Here is a 17,544-nt window from a genome sequence, read left to right as displayed (position 1 = left end):
TTATGCTTTTTATTCTGCAGCTCACATAATTTATAGATGCATTTCAGTTGCTTTCGAGTTAGACCTAAGAAGCTGTAATGCCGGGTGGCACAGCGTGATATTCTTATTTATTGTAAGGTTTAACAGTTGCCCTGTTCCATTATTGTCAAGGTTTTCTTGCTGTGCAGCTATTTTCCTCCTGATTATGTACTTTGACTCTGAACACATGTAGATATAATTCAACTCATTACACAGCAACCTGCCAGGATACTACATGACCTGTTCGCAGGAGTGCGTTGGGAAGACTAAAGGATGGTTTCAAGTTGCTGGTTTGTCTTGTTCTCTCCAGGGTGGTGTGTGTGGGCGGAGATGGGATGTTCAGTGAGATCCTTCATGGGCTGGTTACCAGGATCCAGACTGATCACAACATCGACCAGAACCAACCGGATGCGGAGTTGGTGCCATGCCCTTTACGTATAGGCATCATTCCTGCAGGTAGGCTCTGGAATCCTTTTACATGCAAACATTTTTTGGAATAAGAACTCTTTGATTTTTGATTGTTCTTTTATATGTTAGTGGAAGGGTTGAGTTTTGTCACAAAACAATCAGAAATCCTTTAAATCTTCACTTTTTAAGTAATATTTCTATGGTTAAAGCTGGGGAAATAAACAGGAAGACCCTGAGAACTTGTTTGACACTAACCGGTTATTTAAAATACCGTATTTTCACGACTATAAGGCGCACTTAAACGTCTTTTTTTTCCGGTGCGCCCTATGGTGCGGTGCGCCCTATGTGTGTTGTAACTGCGACTTTTGAGACCACCTCATTGAGGAGATGATGAAAGAGTGGCTGAATGTAAGGAGACCAGGTGTTTTTTTTCCACTCATCACCATCGCTGTTAATATGTAACTCCATGCGTGCCCATCTCACAGCTGATGTGAAAAACATGTGGAAACAAATTAACGCTGTGCTCGCTGTTCAACCGCTCGACATCGGTGTGAACCGGACCCAGCAGGTGCAGCAGAAGCAGCGAGTTTACATGCAAAGTCAATGGTTGACGCGCGTATAGGTGCAGCAAAAGGTCCCGCAGCGCGTTTTGAGCAGCAGGTGCAGCACGTCGGGAAGCGTTTAAGCATCTGACGCACCGCCAACGCGCTGCTGCTGCTCGAGATGGAAAAATTGAAGTTTTGCTGCTGGACGCGCCGCATCAACCAATCAGAGAAGCTGATCTGGGAGCTGACAGCGAGACAGACACAGCGCTCTGATGACATATGATATTAACGCAAATGAAAAAGGCTGGATGGATGAGGAGATGATGAAAGCGTGGCTGTGCCCATCTCACAGCCGATGTGAAAAAAAAGGTGAATCAAATGAACGCTGTGCTCGCCGTTATCCCGGGGGGTCTGACAAAGGAACTTCAACCGCTCGACATCGGTGTGAAGCGGCCGTTCAAAGTAAGGCTGCGAGCGGCGTGGGAGCGATGGATGACCGACGGAGACCACAGTTTCAGGATAAGTGGAAGGCAGCGCCGGGCAAGTTACGCAAGTTACTGATTTAGCGCAGCTGTTTAATTCAGAAACAGAGGATGATGACTTTGATGGGTTTGATTAATACTTTGTAATAAATACATGAATAAAGCACAAACATACTCAGTTTTGCTCCCGCTCTATTTTTCTACCTGAAAACTTAATTCAACAGCAGCCTCTGGGCGGGTCTCCTCCTCTTCACAGCGGTGGCTGGCAGGTGTTTTTTCATCGAAATAATCTAAATCTTGCAGCTATATTTGCTGTGATCAGTGGGAATAAAGTAGTTTTAATATGTTTTTAAGTGAGAAAGGCCACCTGAAAACTTAATAATTGCAGTCAGTTCATCCAGATTATCTATTTCTGTCAGAGGCGCTCAGACCCCCACATACCAGCGGTGCACCGACAGCAGAAATCCGTTCATCAGCAGCCTCTAGGCCGGGCAGCCTCCAGGTTCACCGCGGCTGCTGGCAGGTGTTTTTCATCTAAATAATTTAAACTGCAGGCACCAGGATACCGGCAATAAAAGCGAACATATTCCGTCGGCAGGTTTCAGGATTTTAAGTTAATTTAGGAGTGATCACAGCGCTGTGTCATCTGCGATGTGTCTGTCTCACGGCCAGCTGCCAGGTTTGATTAATAGTTTGTAATAAATACATGAATAAAGCACAGTCATACTCAGTTTTGCCCCCGCTGTATTTTTAAATACGCAGTAGAGGTATTTAAAGGTAGTAGAGGAGATGTACCTGTATATAAAAAACGCGCCCTATAGTCCGGTGCGCCTTATGTGTGTGTTAAATACAGAAATGGGACACATAACTGAGAGTGCGCCTTTTAGTACGGTGCGCCTTATGGTCGTGAAAATACGGTATATCCAATATGGCTACCATGCTTTCAAAACAACAAAAAAATGCATTTTTATGCATTTCTAATGGTTTGCTTAAATAAAATCTTACCCACAAGCAAACATTTCACCTCCATCTGTGAAAATGGATGTAAAATGTACCACTTGCCCTCAAAATTCTCCAGAACAAAGCAAGTTTGTCTAGGTTAATTTGACTGCGTCACATAACCACAACTGTGATGAAAATATGCATCATACTGCAGCATCAGATAGAGATCTGGTGACAGTGAAGACCATTGGAGTTTAGTGAACTAATCATCATGTGAAAGAAACTGGTTTGAGATGTTTAGAGCTTAGGGTCATGCTGTAATGCTCTGCTGGAATTACACTTTAAAGCAGGCATACCCAAAGTTGGGCCCTTTGAGGGCCGCTGTCCTACAGGTTTTAGAGGTTTCCCTACTTCAGCACAGCTCATTTTCATTGATAGCTGATTAAGAGGCTTTTGCTGAACTGCACCCATCAGAATGAGCTGTGCTGAAGGAAGCAAACCTCTAAAACCTGCAGGGCAGCGGCCCTCAAAGGGCTGATTATGGGCTGATAACTGGGTGAAGCTGGTCAACAATGGTAGTGCTTAAATGTTGCAATGTTAATAGAAAAGTAAAGTCCCGGAGGTTCTGAATTTAAATCCCACAGACTGGCACTTTGGGTCAAAGAGCAAGAACCTTAAACTCAGATGGCTCCCTTGGCGCCACACAGTGGTTGGATGGGTTAAACGCAGAATTGAATTTGTCCAATTTGAGATCAATAAAGTTCTTTATTCCCCAGCAGCCTGAGATGTTGATGCCAGGCAGGATAGATCCATGCCATCATGTTGCTTTCAGATTACAACCCAACCTTTAGATTGTCTCAGTTTAAAATGTGACTTTTTGGGTAAGGAAAAGAGTTTCTAATATTTTACTGTCCAGTTTTTGTGAGAGTTTTGAGATTCTGTAGGTTCCTCCATTTTGTCAAAAAAAATGAAATGGGCTCTTCTCCAAGGTCTTTTCACAAAGCTACCGCCTTAGGTTTACATTAAATTATACAACCACCTTACATATTTCCCCCGCAGCCGCTGCCTTTGTAAATCATGTTATCCTGACTGAAGTATTATAGCATGCCTTAAAGATACAACATTCCCTTACTCTCTAGGGAGAAATCGCTTCCTTTTTTGTCCTGTGCAGTCATGATATATCACTTAGCTGAATGCTTAAAGTCTAATCAGGGTCTTCAGGTGTTTTCCAAAAGTCACTAATAAAAGTGACGGTTAAGTCATTTGCATGGAAGAGATGCAAAAGTAGGAGATTGAAGTTTTCTACAGAAAGTGTAAATGATTTATCTACTTTTAATTGTTACACTTTCAGGACTTTATGCTCCCAGGGTGCTTAGTTATGTAAGATAATCTCCATGGCAACAGGCCAGGGTGCCTCTATGATCCCCAAAGAGGTCAATCACTCCTAAGTGGCATGATTGGGAACATGCTGCGTGACATTTTTAAAATCACTGTACATTTCAGCGGGATGGAAATAGGACGTGTGAAGACCAGCGTGAGGATATCCTGAGCTCAGCTTGATGTCGGTGGCCGCCTTGTTTTTAAAAAGGGGTGGTGAGACAGTTAATGATTCATCTGGATAAAGATGATTCTGTTTAGCTAGTTTGTTTTAAAAACACTGTTGAATCAATATGTCAGAGGTTTTATTTCTTTTTAGCTGATAAAAATCAAGCAGCTTGCTACAAAATGAAATGAAATCTGAATGTAATGGAGATAAACTGATTCTAATGAGCAGATTAAAAAAATATATCTGTTGTGCTATATTAATCATTAGAACTTCCTGTAATATTTCAGAAAATGCTCAAATTTTTTTACTGGAATGTCAAGTTGCGGTGAAAGATAAAAACAAAAAAAACAACAACAAAAAAATCAACAGCCAAACATTTCTTCAATCTTTTAAGCTCAGAGCATTGTTTTATATCAGTTAAGAAAATAAGAACAAATCTAGTTTTACACCAAAAGTTACGCTAAAAGGTAAATCCTTCCCTGAACTAAGCATTTTTTCCCCCCAGAAAAACATTTTCTTAATAATAAAAAAGAACACCTGTAATACTTCTAATATTTTTGGTCCCCAAAGTTAATAATTTTTTCCACTCTTAAGACACACAGAGCTTTTTTGTTTCTTTTGCTCATGCTATAGTTTGTTTTGTATTTGTTAATTTACAATCAACAGAGTTTTATAGCACCTTGTATTCAGACTGCAGGTTTGGTGACTCTAAAACTACAATGGAAATCAAATCTTTCGATTATGAGGCTGTTCTGGGGAAACACATCATTGCTTTTGTCTGAAGTTCTGGAAAATAACATTTAAAAGAAAGCACACAAAAAAATCATCTTCTAGTTTATTTGACTTAGATTTTCCAGAGCTATATCTATAGTTACGCCATCAGAAGCCCAGGCTGCTGAGAGACTTTATTTGCTCCTATCTGTTTGTTTTTTTTCTCATGCCACTGTCCATTACTGCATCACTGCAACTATTAATGCTGGTAACTTTATCTTCAGTCTTTCTGTTGAATCTGTTGAAAAACAGATTCTAGAATGAGAAAAATGTATAATATACATTTTTCTAACAAAATTAACACAAAGCATATTATGCTTTGTGTTAATTTTGTACTGAAGCTACAGCTACTCTCATAGTTTATTGCCTTTCTTACCCAGAAAAAGCACAGCTGGACTGGTGTTAGATTGTGTAGCTCTTCGAGAATAGCATTTGTTTTTTTATTTGTGCCTTGTTTTTTTATTTATCTTAAAAACACTGTGTCATTTCTTCTGGTTAGCGGGTTTTTCTTTTACAATTTTTAGAAAAATGTTGTGAAGAATCACTTGCTGCTTTCAAGTTGGTTTGAACTGTTTTTTTAATAGGTCCCATTTGATTCAAGATTCATTTTATTTAAAAAAAAGTAACAGTCATACAGTATGTGTCCTGAAACTGAAAATCTGAATAGTTGTCATGGTTGCGGGTTGTGGGGGCACAGCCCGCGGGAGGACAGGGGCATGTAAAGCCAAAACAGCTTGTTCAGAGGAAGACTTAAGGAGGAGAGTTTTGTTAAAGGCCATCTGCCTTATCTAAGAGGAATTTTGCTGCGCAAAAGGTGAAAAAAATCCTCAGGAGGTCTTATTGTTAATATATTTTCAAATATAGCATAATGAAAACAATTACAGGTGCTGGTCATAAAATTAGAATATCATGAAAAAGTAGATTGATTTCAGTAATTCCATTTAAAAAGTGAAACTTGTATATTATATTCATACATTACATACAAACTCATATATTTCAGATGTTTATTTTGTTTAATTTTGATGATTACAAATGACAACAAATGAAAATCTCAAATTCATCATATCAGAAAATTAGAATATTACTGAAGACCAATAAAAACAAAGGATTTATAGAAATGTTGGCCAACTGAAAAGTATGAACATGAAAAGTATGAGCATGTACAGCACTCAGTATTTAGTTGGGCCTCCTTTGGCCTGTATTACTGCAGCAATGCGGCGTGGCATGGAGTCGATCAGTCTGTGGCACTGCTCAGGTGTTATGATAGCCCAGGTTGCTCTAATAGTGGCTTTTAGCTCTTCTGAATTGTTGGGTCTGGTGTATTGCATCTTCTTCTTCACAATACCCCATAGATTTTCTATGGGGTTAAGGTCAGGAGAGTTTGCTGGCCAATTAAGAACAGGGATACCATGGTCCTTCAACCAGGTGCTGGTAGCTTTGGCACTGTGTGCAGGTGCCAAGTCCTGTTGGAAAATGAAATCTGCATCTCCAAAAAGTTGGTCAGCTGCAGGAAGCATGAAGTGCTCTAAAACTTCCTGGTATGTGGCTGCGTTGACCCTGGACCTCAGAAAACACAATGGACCAACACCAGCAGATGACATGGCACCCCAAACCATCACTGACTGTGGAAACTTTACACTGGACTTCAAGCAACGTGGATGAAGTGCCTCTCTTCTTTTCCTCCAGACTCTGGGACCTTGATTTCCAAAGGAAATGCAAAATTTACTTTCATCAGAGAACATGACTTTGGACCACTCACCAGCAGTCCAGTCCTGTTTCTCTTTAGCCCAGGCAAGACGCTTCTGACGCTGTCTGTGGTTCAAGAGTGGCTTGACACAAGGAATGCGACAGCAGAAACCCATGTCTTTCATACGTCTGTGTGTGGTGGTTCTTGAAGCACTCACTCCAGCTGCAGTCCACTCTTTGTGAATCTCCCCCACATTTTTGAATGGGTTTTGTTTCACAATCCTCTCCAGGGTGCGGTTATCTCTCTTGCTTGTACACTTTTTTCGACCACATCTTTTCCTTCCCTTCGCCTCTCTATTAATGTGCTTGGACACTGAGCTCTGTGAACAGCCAGCCTCTTTAGCGATGACCTTTTGTGTCTTGCCCTCCTTGTGCAAGGTGTCGATGGTCGTCTTTTGGACAACTGTCAAGTCAGCAGTCTTCCCCATGATTGTGTAGCCTATAGAACTAGACTGAAAGACCATTTAAAGGCTTTTGCAGGTGGTTTGAGTTAATTAGCTGATTAGAGTGTGGCACCAGGGGCCATCAATTTTGAACCTTTTCACAATATTCTAATTTTCTGATATGCTGAATTTGAGATTTTCATTTGTTGTCATTTGTAATCATCAAAATTAAACAAAATAAACATCTGAAATATATGAGTTTGTATGTAATGTATGAATATAATATACAAGTTTCACTTTTTAAATGGAATTACTAAAATCAATCTACTTTTTCATGATATTCTAATTTTATGACCAGCACCTGTAATCGTGTTAATCCTGTTTAATTGATTTTTGAAATAATCATCTACTAATTTAGTAGTACTTTAATCATTACCTGGAATATAGAGACCCTAAAAAATTGCTTTAGCTGATAGAGATACCCAATTAGAGGAGTAATTATACCAAGAATAAAAAAAATATATAGATAAATATTTTGCATTTAAAGGCAAACCATCTAACTTTTGGCCACTAGGGGTACTAGACCTGAAAGTTTCCTGTCTAGAAATCAATGGGATAGAATTTGAACTTTATTGATCTGACAATGGAGAAATTTACTTTCTGAATTTAACCCATCCCCTTTGGGGAGCAGTATGGGGTTAAGGGTTTTGCTCTGGGACCCAGAGTGCAGTCTGTGGGGATTGAACCGGATACTTGCAACCTTCTGAGAGCACAAGGGTACTGCTCTAACCACTAGGCCAACTCTCCCCCGTTAATCTATATGCTTTGTCTGGTGCCCCTAGTTGCTTTTGTTTGTAGCCTGCTATCTTTCTCTGCCTGTATTTTGCTTTGAATCATATAACTCATATGCATGAACTCTTTAGGTGACAAAGTCTGCACTGTGCCTTTAAGATCAATCTTTTTCGTCTGTCAGTATGCTCTATCCAGAACTCCTCAAGTGGTAGTTTTCAGCTGGTTTAATTCTGTAAACAAAACTTCTTTAAAGGAACCTTTTGACATCTGATTATTAATCGGAAAAATAAATGACAGCTTAATCGATTAACAAAACAATCGTTAACACTAACCCAGCCCTAATGGTATCTTTAATGTTTTGTTTTATTTGCTAGTCTGTATTGCATTGGTTTGCCTGACATTTGAAAAAAAAAGCACTGGTTTGTATTGTAAAGTGCTTAAAGACAGAATTTCATGAACAATAAATAATTAAAAATTAAAGCATCAAAACTGAAAAAAAATAATTAGTAAATTACAGCACAGTAAAATTAGGTTATATAAATTTTTAAGTGTGTAAGCGGTCTGTTTCATAAGTTTTAAGCACAAGTGTAGCCATGAAATTGATTATCTATACATTCATACAGCAAAAACATCATATGAGAGCCTTTGTTGTGAAAGAGCTAAAAAAAAATTTTTGAAATGATGAGATGATGTTACTTGAGAGACATTAAAAACTGAAGCTGTTAAGATGAGGATATGCTTTGTGATGGGTTTTGGTTTTTCCAACATGCAAACAGATGACTGCGCCCGAGAAACTTAAGGGGAATAAAACAAAGCGTCTGAGGGCTGAACGTTGTTCAACATTTGCATGGAAGCTGGCTTGTACAGAGCAGCTTTAGAGGATTCAAATCGCAGCATGTCACTGCTTTTATACAATCAGCCCCCCCAAAAAAAGGCAAGCGTAGCAGAGCTGTCAGGAGCAATTTCAAAGTGTTCAGATGTGATTATGAAGCTCAGAGAAGAGGAAGCAAAGGCCAGATAAGTGATATTCATAGAAAGCCTAAAGAGGCTAGAAAGGGAGCTGATCTTCATACTCATCTGTGTGTCCGTCTCCGAATGACAGGCCTGATCGCCCTGTCATGCTTCTGTGAGCCCACTCACAGAGCGATGGAGTCTTATTACCTCTCAAGTTGAAAGATTTAATATCAAACTCAACATTTCTCACAAGGCGGGGAATGCCTCTTCTCCTTCATTTGTTGGCTGAAGAGTGCTGATGATAGCCCAGGGCCCCAAGGTATCCGATTAGTATACTTAATGACTGCTACGTCTCTTTGCCTGCGCCTAATGAAATCATTCGGCTACATTTGCTTTTCTTGGTTGTGGTCCTGAAAAATTCTTCATTCGGTTGATCACCACAGCTTTTGTGACAGATCTTATTTGTGGTTTAAAAAAAAAAAATAGGAAGATTAAACAGAAGATTTGAAAAAAATAAGGGAGGCACGGAAAGCATGTTAAACAGAACTAGTCCCATATTTATGTATGTTTTGAAAGCTATATGCACGAGAGAAAAAAGGAGGAAAGAATGCAGCTTGTTTTCTAGAAGGGGTGGGAATTAAAAAAAGACAGATTCTAATTTTTCCTCCACTGACTTTGTTCCTATCTATAAATGCATATCCATTAGTATGTATTGCATGTTTTATTTTTTAACTTGCAGTCCTACTTATACTGTCCACAGATTAATGGCTGCTCAGGTAAACCAAATTTAGTCCACATTATCTCTAAAACTTAGCAGAAGAGAGATTTTCTGCAGCCTTCATAAACAAAGTGTTTGATTACAAAATCATTTCAAAGAAGAGGTTTACAATACTGTTTGGGATGAGTCTACACTGCCTTAAAAAACAGAAAAAATCTACACTCATTTCTTAAGTTTTGTAGCTTCACAAACTAGAATTGAAGTAGATTCAGAATTTGCACCATTTTATTAACAGAACGTGTAAATGAAACATTCATTTACATGTGAACAATTTTTTAAGGCACCGTAAAGACATTACCGTATTTTCCGGACTATAAGTCACAGTTTTTTTCATAGTTTGGGCAGGGGGTGCGACTCTGGAGTGACTTATATGTGAAATTATTAACATATTATATAATTTCATGTTATTTTCACACTAAACCACAAGATGACACTTATAAAAATGTTTAAACTTAGGGCTTAACCAAAATACCACCGAAAAGAAAATAATTTTCTGCAGATTACAAGCTGCAAATAGAAAAATATGCCGCTGAAAATGGTAATCGAGCAGCAGAAAAAAGTTTGGAGTTAGCAGAGTTGTTTAAAAGTGACACCAAGGACGAAGATTTCCTTGGATTTAGTAATTTGGAGTGACATGGATAGTTTGACAAAGTTGTTAGCATGTTATTTATGCTATAGTTGGCTGAATAACTCTTTAATATGTTATTTTAACATACCAGACACATTCTAGTTCATTGTTTGTGTCATGTAATGTTAGAATACTGTACAATTATTCAGCCTGTTGTTGTCTCTTTTCTATTTTTATTTTAAATTGCCTTTCAAGATGACATTTCTGTTCTTGGTGTTGGATTTTATCAAATAAATTTCCCTTATATATGTCTTTTCCGTTTTATTTTGAATTTTATGGATGGCACGTCTTTTGGTCTGGAGTGCCTTATAATCCAGAAAATATGATAAATGTTTAAGAAAGTGATTTTGAAGAGATAGAAAATTGGATTGGTTGGAGCATCTGTTGGGTAAATAAATGTCAAACATCAGTTTAACTTTTAAATGATTTCTACATAAAGCAGGGTTTCCCAAACATGTCACCCAGAGACCTCAAAATTTATAATTCATCAAAATTGCATCAGAATATATGTCCTAATCTGTGCAGGAAAGTACGCATATTTGCCCTTCCGAAGCAGTGACCTGGGTAAAATAAATAAAATAAAATATATTTACAGAGGCCTTTCCTTAAAGCGAATAAAGCAGAGCTGCACCAGTTTCCCAAATCATGACCAAGCTACGCACGATGCCCTTAAAACAGAACAGGTTTTTTTATACAATAAATGATGGAAACTAAGGTAAAAAAAATATATAAAATACAGCCACAACAAAAACCACAGAACAATTTATAGGTGAGGTCAGTGAAAGGTGAGTTTTAGTAACTCTTTTACTCTACATTTTTTTATTATAGTTTTTTAGCATTTCTACAATAAAAAATAAAATATCTTAATAAATGTCACTAGAATATAAATAAATATGATTTACATTTGATCAATTTCTCACATCTGCCCTCGTTGTTTCTCCAATAATTGTCCAAATAGGCCTCTTTAAGAGCTTTCTGGATGCTGTTTATATAAGATTAATTAAACTAAATCTTCTTTCACAATCAGCACCGGATGCTGAAATGTAGCACAGATATCCAGCTGTGAGATCTCCTTTAGCTCTTCACATCTAAGTGCTGCTGCCACCATAACTGAGAATGTGCCGATTGACCCCTGTTTGCATTTATGCTTCATCATTTGTTTGAAATTAGCAGAAAAAGTCACACAGGGCATCGCGCTGCACGATGAATAGGAATGCTTTAAACTGTGTGGATTTTGGGTAGCAGGGCTGTAAGGAACCAGAGTGTTTTATTGTTCTGGAAAATTATTTGCTGGATTGTTTATGCATGTTGCGATCTTTGATGCGCTGAATTTGATGAACTTTTTTTAAAGGACAAAAACGTTTTATTAAAAATATCAATCCAAATCCAACTCTTAAATTTTCATTATAAAGCTGATTTGATGGTGATATATGAAACTGGAATTGAAGAATAGATCCAGCAGGCTGAGGTAATTTGTGATAAAATGCTAAAAAAAAATTAACTTACACATTATCCTTATTTGTTAGGTTTTTTTAATATATTGAGTTTAGTGTTGCAGGAAAAGCACTGGTCTAATTGATTTACAGTTTATATTGGTTTTTGTGGTGCGCTGAGAATGTGCAAGCAGTGCGCAGCGGAGAGGGAACAGTGATCACAATGATTGTTAAAAAGTGGTGGTTGAATATCTTTTATCAGCAGGATAATATTTTTATTGCAACATTTTATGCCTTTTCTGTAGATGGAAAAAAAGCAAAAAAAGATGACCGATATTCACTGGAATGGATTCAACCAGGCGTTCCAAGCTGAAACACATGAAATAGCTAAAAATGAAACATGTTTGTAGTTTTCCACCTGTACAGCTGTGAATAATCCCTGAAAATGAGTGAAGATCACAGGATTCATTCAGTTCATGGATTTATCTTGGATCTAACAATAATTTAACACTAGGGCAAAATCTTCTTTTTGATGTTGCTACCGAGGTGTTTCTAATACAACATCCCCTTGTGTGTCCAACAGGGTCTACCGATTGTATCTGCTTTGCCACAGTGGGAACAAACGATCCAGTTACATCTGCCTTACACATCATTGTCGGTGAGTTTAGGTTCCTGAAATCCTGCCAACACGTGTCTTTTTTAAGCCCCTGCTTAGACGGTCCCATATCCGATGTTATCAGTGTTGTGAGGAAACAAACAGAGAATCTTTGTGCAATCACTATAGCTACTGGCTTTAGTATTTTAAGCATCACTCTGTGGCGTCTTCACAGGTGATTCTCAGCCAATGGATGTATGTTCGGTTCACCACAACGACGTCTTCCTCAAATACTCTGTTTCTCTGCTTGGGTATGGTTTCTATGGCGATGTTCTAACAGACAGTGAGAGGAATCGGTGGCTTGGTCCTGCTAGATACGACCTGTCAGGTATGCCAGCAATCATTTTAACCTTTATTGTTTTTTACTGTTTGTCTTTTTTATTTCTAAACTATTTCCATATTTTTTTTCTTTTTCACTGTTTATGACAAAATGACTGCATGCCTAGATGCAATTTCTCATTTAATCCAGTAAAAAGCATACGTGGTTTGCCAGCAGATTTTGGCATTTTTAGTTCATTTAGGCGTTAATAAACTGTTTCACGGGAGTGATCAGAGCGCTCTGCATCATCAATGCTGCCTGTCTCCCTGCCAGCAGCTGCTCCTGTTGCTCTAGACGTGCTGTAGACAGCAGTTTTGAAGGCGTGGTTACGAGGGTTTGGAAGGGAGAGGCATGGTTTTGTATGTTCAAAAATATATCTAGCTGGAACTGTTTTTCCAATATATCCTATAGCGATAATTGTTACTTCCGTACTCCATACACTGCACAACTCCAGAAGGCGTGACCCACTATACTGAACAACAACCATTTATATACCTGTTGATGAGACCTCACTCATGCTGTGGTAATGAATATGTCAGATTATAACGTCACTTATAGTAGCATATAATGGATATAAAAGCATCAACAAATATCAACGTAACTCTTCAACCTGCAATGATCTACATTAACTGGTAGCTTCTCCTATCCACATATGCTGCCCATTGCATGCTGGGAAAATAAACTCCAGCTGCACCAAAACAGTACAGTACAATATATCAAAGGTATAATGGAGTTTTTTCACAAATTTTTTAAAAGACCCGCCCTCTCCACTTAAAAAAAAATGAAAATGCACAACCCTGTTCCCGCTACTGTGAGGGAACGCTTAATTAAATACGTGTGAGAGCATGCATGGGCCCATTTCTCATTGTGCATGCTCTGTTTAAAAGTTGCTGTTTGCATCGCTCATACAAGCTTACTTTCTAATAGAAGATTTGCAAGTTTTTTCATTATCTCAAGCTCACCACTGGTGAGTGAAAATGGGGACGAGCACGTAGGACGGCCTTATGTAGACATACCACCAGAATGATTGACAATTAGGAGGACCACTTATTTTGATGATCCACCTGGAAAAAGAACATCCTCCACTATACCTTTAAGAAGTTGGGTTTCCTCTGGGTAAAAATGGCTGATCTGGTGAGTGGGATTTCTTTCCCAACCTACAAAAAAAACCCTCCCAATACTCTTAATTCTCCGCCATTGTTTTGCAGGCCAGAGGTGTTGCATTTACTGCTGCCGGACATTTGAGCACCAAACAGAGAAAAGCTACACCAAAATAAAAACGTTCCTCAGGCAAACCCAGTCAAATCCATTGCTCTAACTATACCTTCTTCCACTTGTTCTGTGACCCGTTTTATGGCTGTCTATCAACAACAGATTTCTTATAATCTGTTTTCCATCAAAAGATTTGTTGAATGCATAATTAGAAGTTGAGTCAAAAGATTTTCAACACAGAAATACTTTGGGTGCATTATACCTTCTTCATTCTCTCCCTCCTCTGTCACATGGAATCTGTTTGCAGGATTATGACATAATGCTGGTGAAGATTATCAGTCATCCAGGTCATAGTTATTCCAAAATTTTCCAAAATTCCAAAGTTTTAATTTGCATGTTCTCAAAACAAAAACAAGTTTTTGATGGGCTATTGTATAAAACCTCAAACTCATAGCGATTCCTGACATTTTTAATTGAAAAAGCTTTCTGGATGGGAAGCGAAACGTCTTCCAACATGGAAACAAAGCTCAGTGAATAGTTTTTTTCTTTTTTGGAAACATCATGACATGACATCCAGCTCAAGAGCTCATGATTTGTCAGCAGCTGAAAGAAATTTGAGCTGGATGCTGAAATAAGTAAATTACTGATTGCTAGAAATGTCTCATGTTTTTCTGTAAAATAAGAATTTTTGTTTGTTAATCTAAAAATTAAGTTAAGAAGAAATCTTGTTAGGTTAGTAACACCATTTAACAGAATTTTCCCTCTTTTTTAAGGGTTTAAGACCTTTCTGTGTCACAACCACTACGAAGGCACAGTTTCCTTTTTACCAGCAGAGGACAACGTGGGACATCCGAGGGACAAGCTGCAGTGTCGATCTGGGTAAATAACATCTGCTGCTTAACGACATCATATAAAATCCAAACTGATCTGATGACATTCAGTCAATTTAATCGGTAACGTTTGGTTTTCATGAGGCTAAATTATTCACAACTGAAACCCAGATTACGTCTGTGTGTTAAGCTTTCGACTTAAGTGCTTCGGTTTTTGATATTCTGGCTGCGGACATTATTTAAATTTGCTATGGAAGCCGAAATCCATTATCCTATCACATGATGACTTATTTCACAGTGAAAAGTCACATCAATATGCTTTAGAAGACCTTTTCAGTTACCGAAAAAAAACAGCTAAAATGTAAATAGTAAAAACAAAAGATTCAGGGGAGTTAAAATGCTCTGAATATATTTGGGTTTAATGAATCATTAGGGCCCGTTACAGGCTTGAATGTCAGCAACAGCCGATGATTTAATGATTGTAAAACAAGGTTGCTCTGGTGTTTCAGGTGCCGCATCTGTCAACACAAGCACTCATCAAAAGACGAGCACAATGAGGTGTCGGAGGAGAAGGAGAAGCCAGCTGAAGGTAGAGCCTCTGGTTCATTATTTGAAATGTGCTGACTGAATTAGAGGGAAAGGTTTTTTTTGTTTTTTTTCCCCCTCATTCCTCTGCCTTGTTATCAGCTAATTTCTCTGTTTTGACACTGCTGCCATTAAAAATGAGTTGTAGTCTGAGAATGTGGGGAAAAAACACAGAGAAGATGAGACAATTCAACACTGGATGTCTTTCTGGATAAAGCCGATTTCATTCAGCTGGAAGATTAGCATTTTTTTTTCTGCTCTGCATTTTAAAAGAAGATAAAGTACATGAGTTGGACAGACTGTAAATAAGACTCGTCATCTAAAATATCAGTTTATGGTCACCTATAATATGTTTTTTCCTTTGCAGAGTGACACGATTGTTAATGAGATTCCTGACTAGGTATTGATGAGAAAATACAGCAAATGCCTCTGCATTCTTCCCTGCTGGAGATCATTTTTCCCTTAATATACGCTGTGTTACAGAATCTCTTTGTAATAAAACGCTACAATATTTCTCGTCGACATATCTGATTTTTAAAGCACTAATCCAGCTGCTATCAGCTTAGAGTTTTGCCTGTTTAAGCTCATTTAGGAACAGTGGGCAGTCTCCTCAGTTGCGTGGTTGAGTTTAAAGCAATCCCTCATACAGAGAATACATGCAGCGACAGTGGAGAGAAAAAAAACTCAACTTAAGTAGAAAGAAATCAACTCAGAACCCGGATCACTGTGAGAGGCCATCTGCTGCAACCTGTCTAACCTTTGCTAAAACATAAAAAAACTTAATTCATCTTATCAAATATATTCATAAAATCAACATTTTTTATTCTATTAAACTTAATATTTGTATTTTTCTATTTGCCCTATGAATCGTTTCTAAAGATTATCCCAGTTTCTGGCATCCAGCTCTGTGTGGTGGCATTATCAGGTCCCTGATGGCCAAACCCTTGTCCTGTATTTTTTTCCCCATCTAACTATGTGCAGACCATTCTTTTTGTTATCTGCAATCGTCTGCAACCACTGACACATCAGCACAAACCTCTTGTTATGTGGACAGCAGCATCATGTGCATACTTTGAGCTGCTGATAATCTCTCTGTGTGTGGTTTCTCTTTCCAATTATTGTCTTTATGTTAGATTTTAGATTATCGACTGTTGGCGGCTGCAGCTTCCTATGGCGCGTTGGTGTGTGTTTATTTGCCTGGATAGATATGACAGCAAGCATAACCTGTTTGTGTTTGCTGTTTGACAGACTCCCACTAATCAGGAAAAAAGAATGTTTCCTTGCCAGCTCTGTCAGGAGGGGTTTGCCGTGTACCAGAGCCACCCTTTGTTTTTGTGGCGTTTTATTTATTTATTTATTTGGTTCTCTGCTGAGGGAAATCTCAGACAACTGCTAAATCAATGAGGCACAACACACTCCCTCTCTGCAAATGAGCTGGTCTCCACATCCAAAGTAAATACTCATTTGGATACATTCTCCTAATGCACAGTCAACAGTCAGTGGAGTTGTTCCGTTTGGATTTGTTTTTAAAGTGAAGCTTTAATCACCATTTCCCAATTAGAATATTGTTTTTTTTAATGTTCCCTCTGTGGGCTTGTTATCAGCGGCTCGCGTTATCACCTCTCTAAGTTTGTTTTACAAAACGAGGGGGAAAGGTAATGAATCGTTTTGCTGTCTGAGATCACATAATTTTCCCTCCGAGGTTCTCCTAAACCAGTCGTATGCTAATTTGGACGCCTGTGATCAGTTTGTTGCGGCTTCCATCGCCGAGTATGACGCCGGTGACAGACAGCGGCATTCCCCGTGGGGCTAAGGAGCCTAAACTCACCTTTACTCGAGTAAACAGTGGCTAATCTCCCAGGAACAGAGTCATGACTTGCGAAGCGCAACATTCGCATCTGTCATTTAGGATTTTGTGGCCACATGTGCATTTATTCATGACAATCTGACTGAAGGTTGCCGCACAATCAGGGTGCCGCTTATCGAGTTTACTCTTTAGACATTATGAACTCCTGCTTGGCCAAACTTAATTGCAAACAGAAGGGTAAGTATTTACATTTTGGATTTTACCTCCATCATGATGTTGAAGCTGCTCTGAGCCTTAGTGCAAAGACATCTGGATCTTAATGGACCTCCATCAGCTTCACTGCTGCCAAGTTAGAAACTTGGAGCTCAAACTCAAAACAAATGATATGCAATAATTTGAAGCCAAAACAAATCATCGTTTTATTTAGTATCTGTAGTTTGTCCAAAATTGTATTACTAAAGTACTTTAGGTTAACAGAAAGTATCCGGTGCATTTTTAGTTTGATTAAACATATCAAAGTGGAATGTGCTGCAATTCTGGACTGAAGTTTAAGTGCAAAAAGTCCAATCTTTAGCCAATTATTGGTAGATTTTTATTTTCAATCTGTAGGTATTTAAAGAGCCTAAAGGCCTCTGTTTTATTTAGATCCCTTGAGGGGATGGGAAATCTTGACTTTAGGGTATATAGTGAAAGGAAAGCTGTTGTAAGTG

At 38.4% G+C, this 17,544-nt stretch overlaps 1 protein-coding gene across 1 annotated transcript in view; it reads left to right on the top strand.

Annotated features, from left to right (window-relative positions):
• The window catches only part of cerk (ceramide kinase), a 64,037-nt gene that overhangs the window by 24,652 nt on the left and 21,841 nt on the right, over positions 1-17,544 (top strand). The window contains exons 6-10 of the mRNA XM_038274580.1: positions 329-474; positions 12,010-12,084; positions 12,257-12,409; positions 14,386-14,491; positions 14,952-15,031. Coding sequence (XP_038130508.1) covers positions 329-474; positions 12,010-12,084; positions 12,257-12,409; positions 14,386-14,491; positions 14,952-15,031 — 560 coding nt within the window. The remainder of the gene's footprint in view (positions 1-328; positions 475-12,009; positions 12,085-12,256; positions 12,410-14,385; positions 14,492-14,951; positions 15,032-17,544) is intronic.

Source organism: Cyprinodon tularosa, unplaced genomic scaffold (genome assembly GCF_016077235.1).
Source record: "Cyprinodon tularosa strain WSP-4 unplaced genomic scaffold, ASM1607723v1 ctg92, whole genome shotgun sequence".
In the NCBI taxonomy this organism is placed as follows: Eukaryota; Metazoa; Chordata; class Actinopteri; order Cyprinodontiformes; family Cyprinodontidae; genus Cyprinodon; species Cyprinodon tularosa.
The sequence above is the reverse complement of the archived record's forward strand: the minus strand, read 5'-3'. Positions and strand labels throughout refer to the sequence as shown.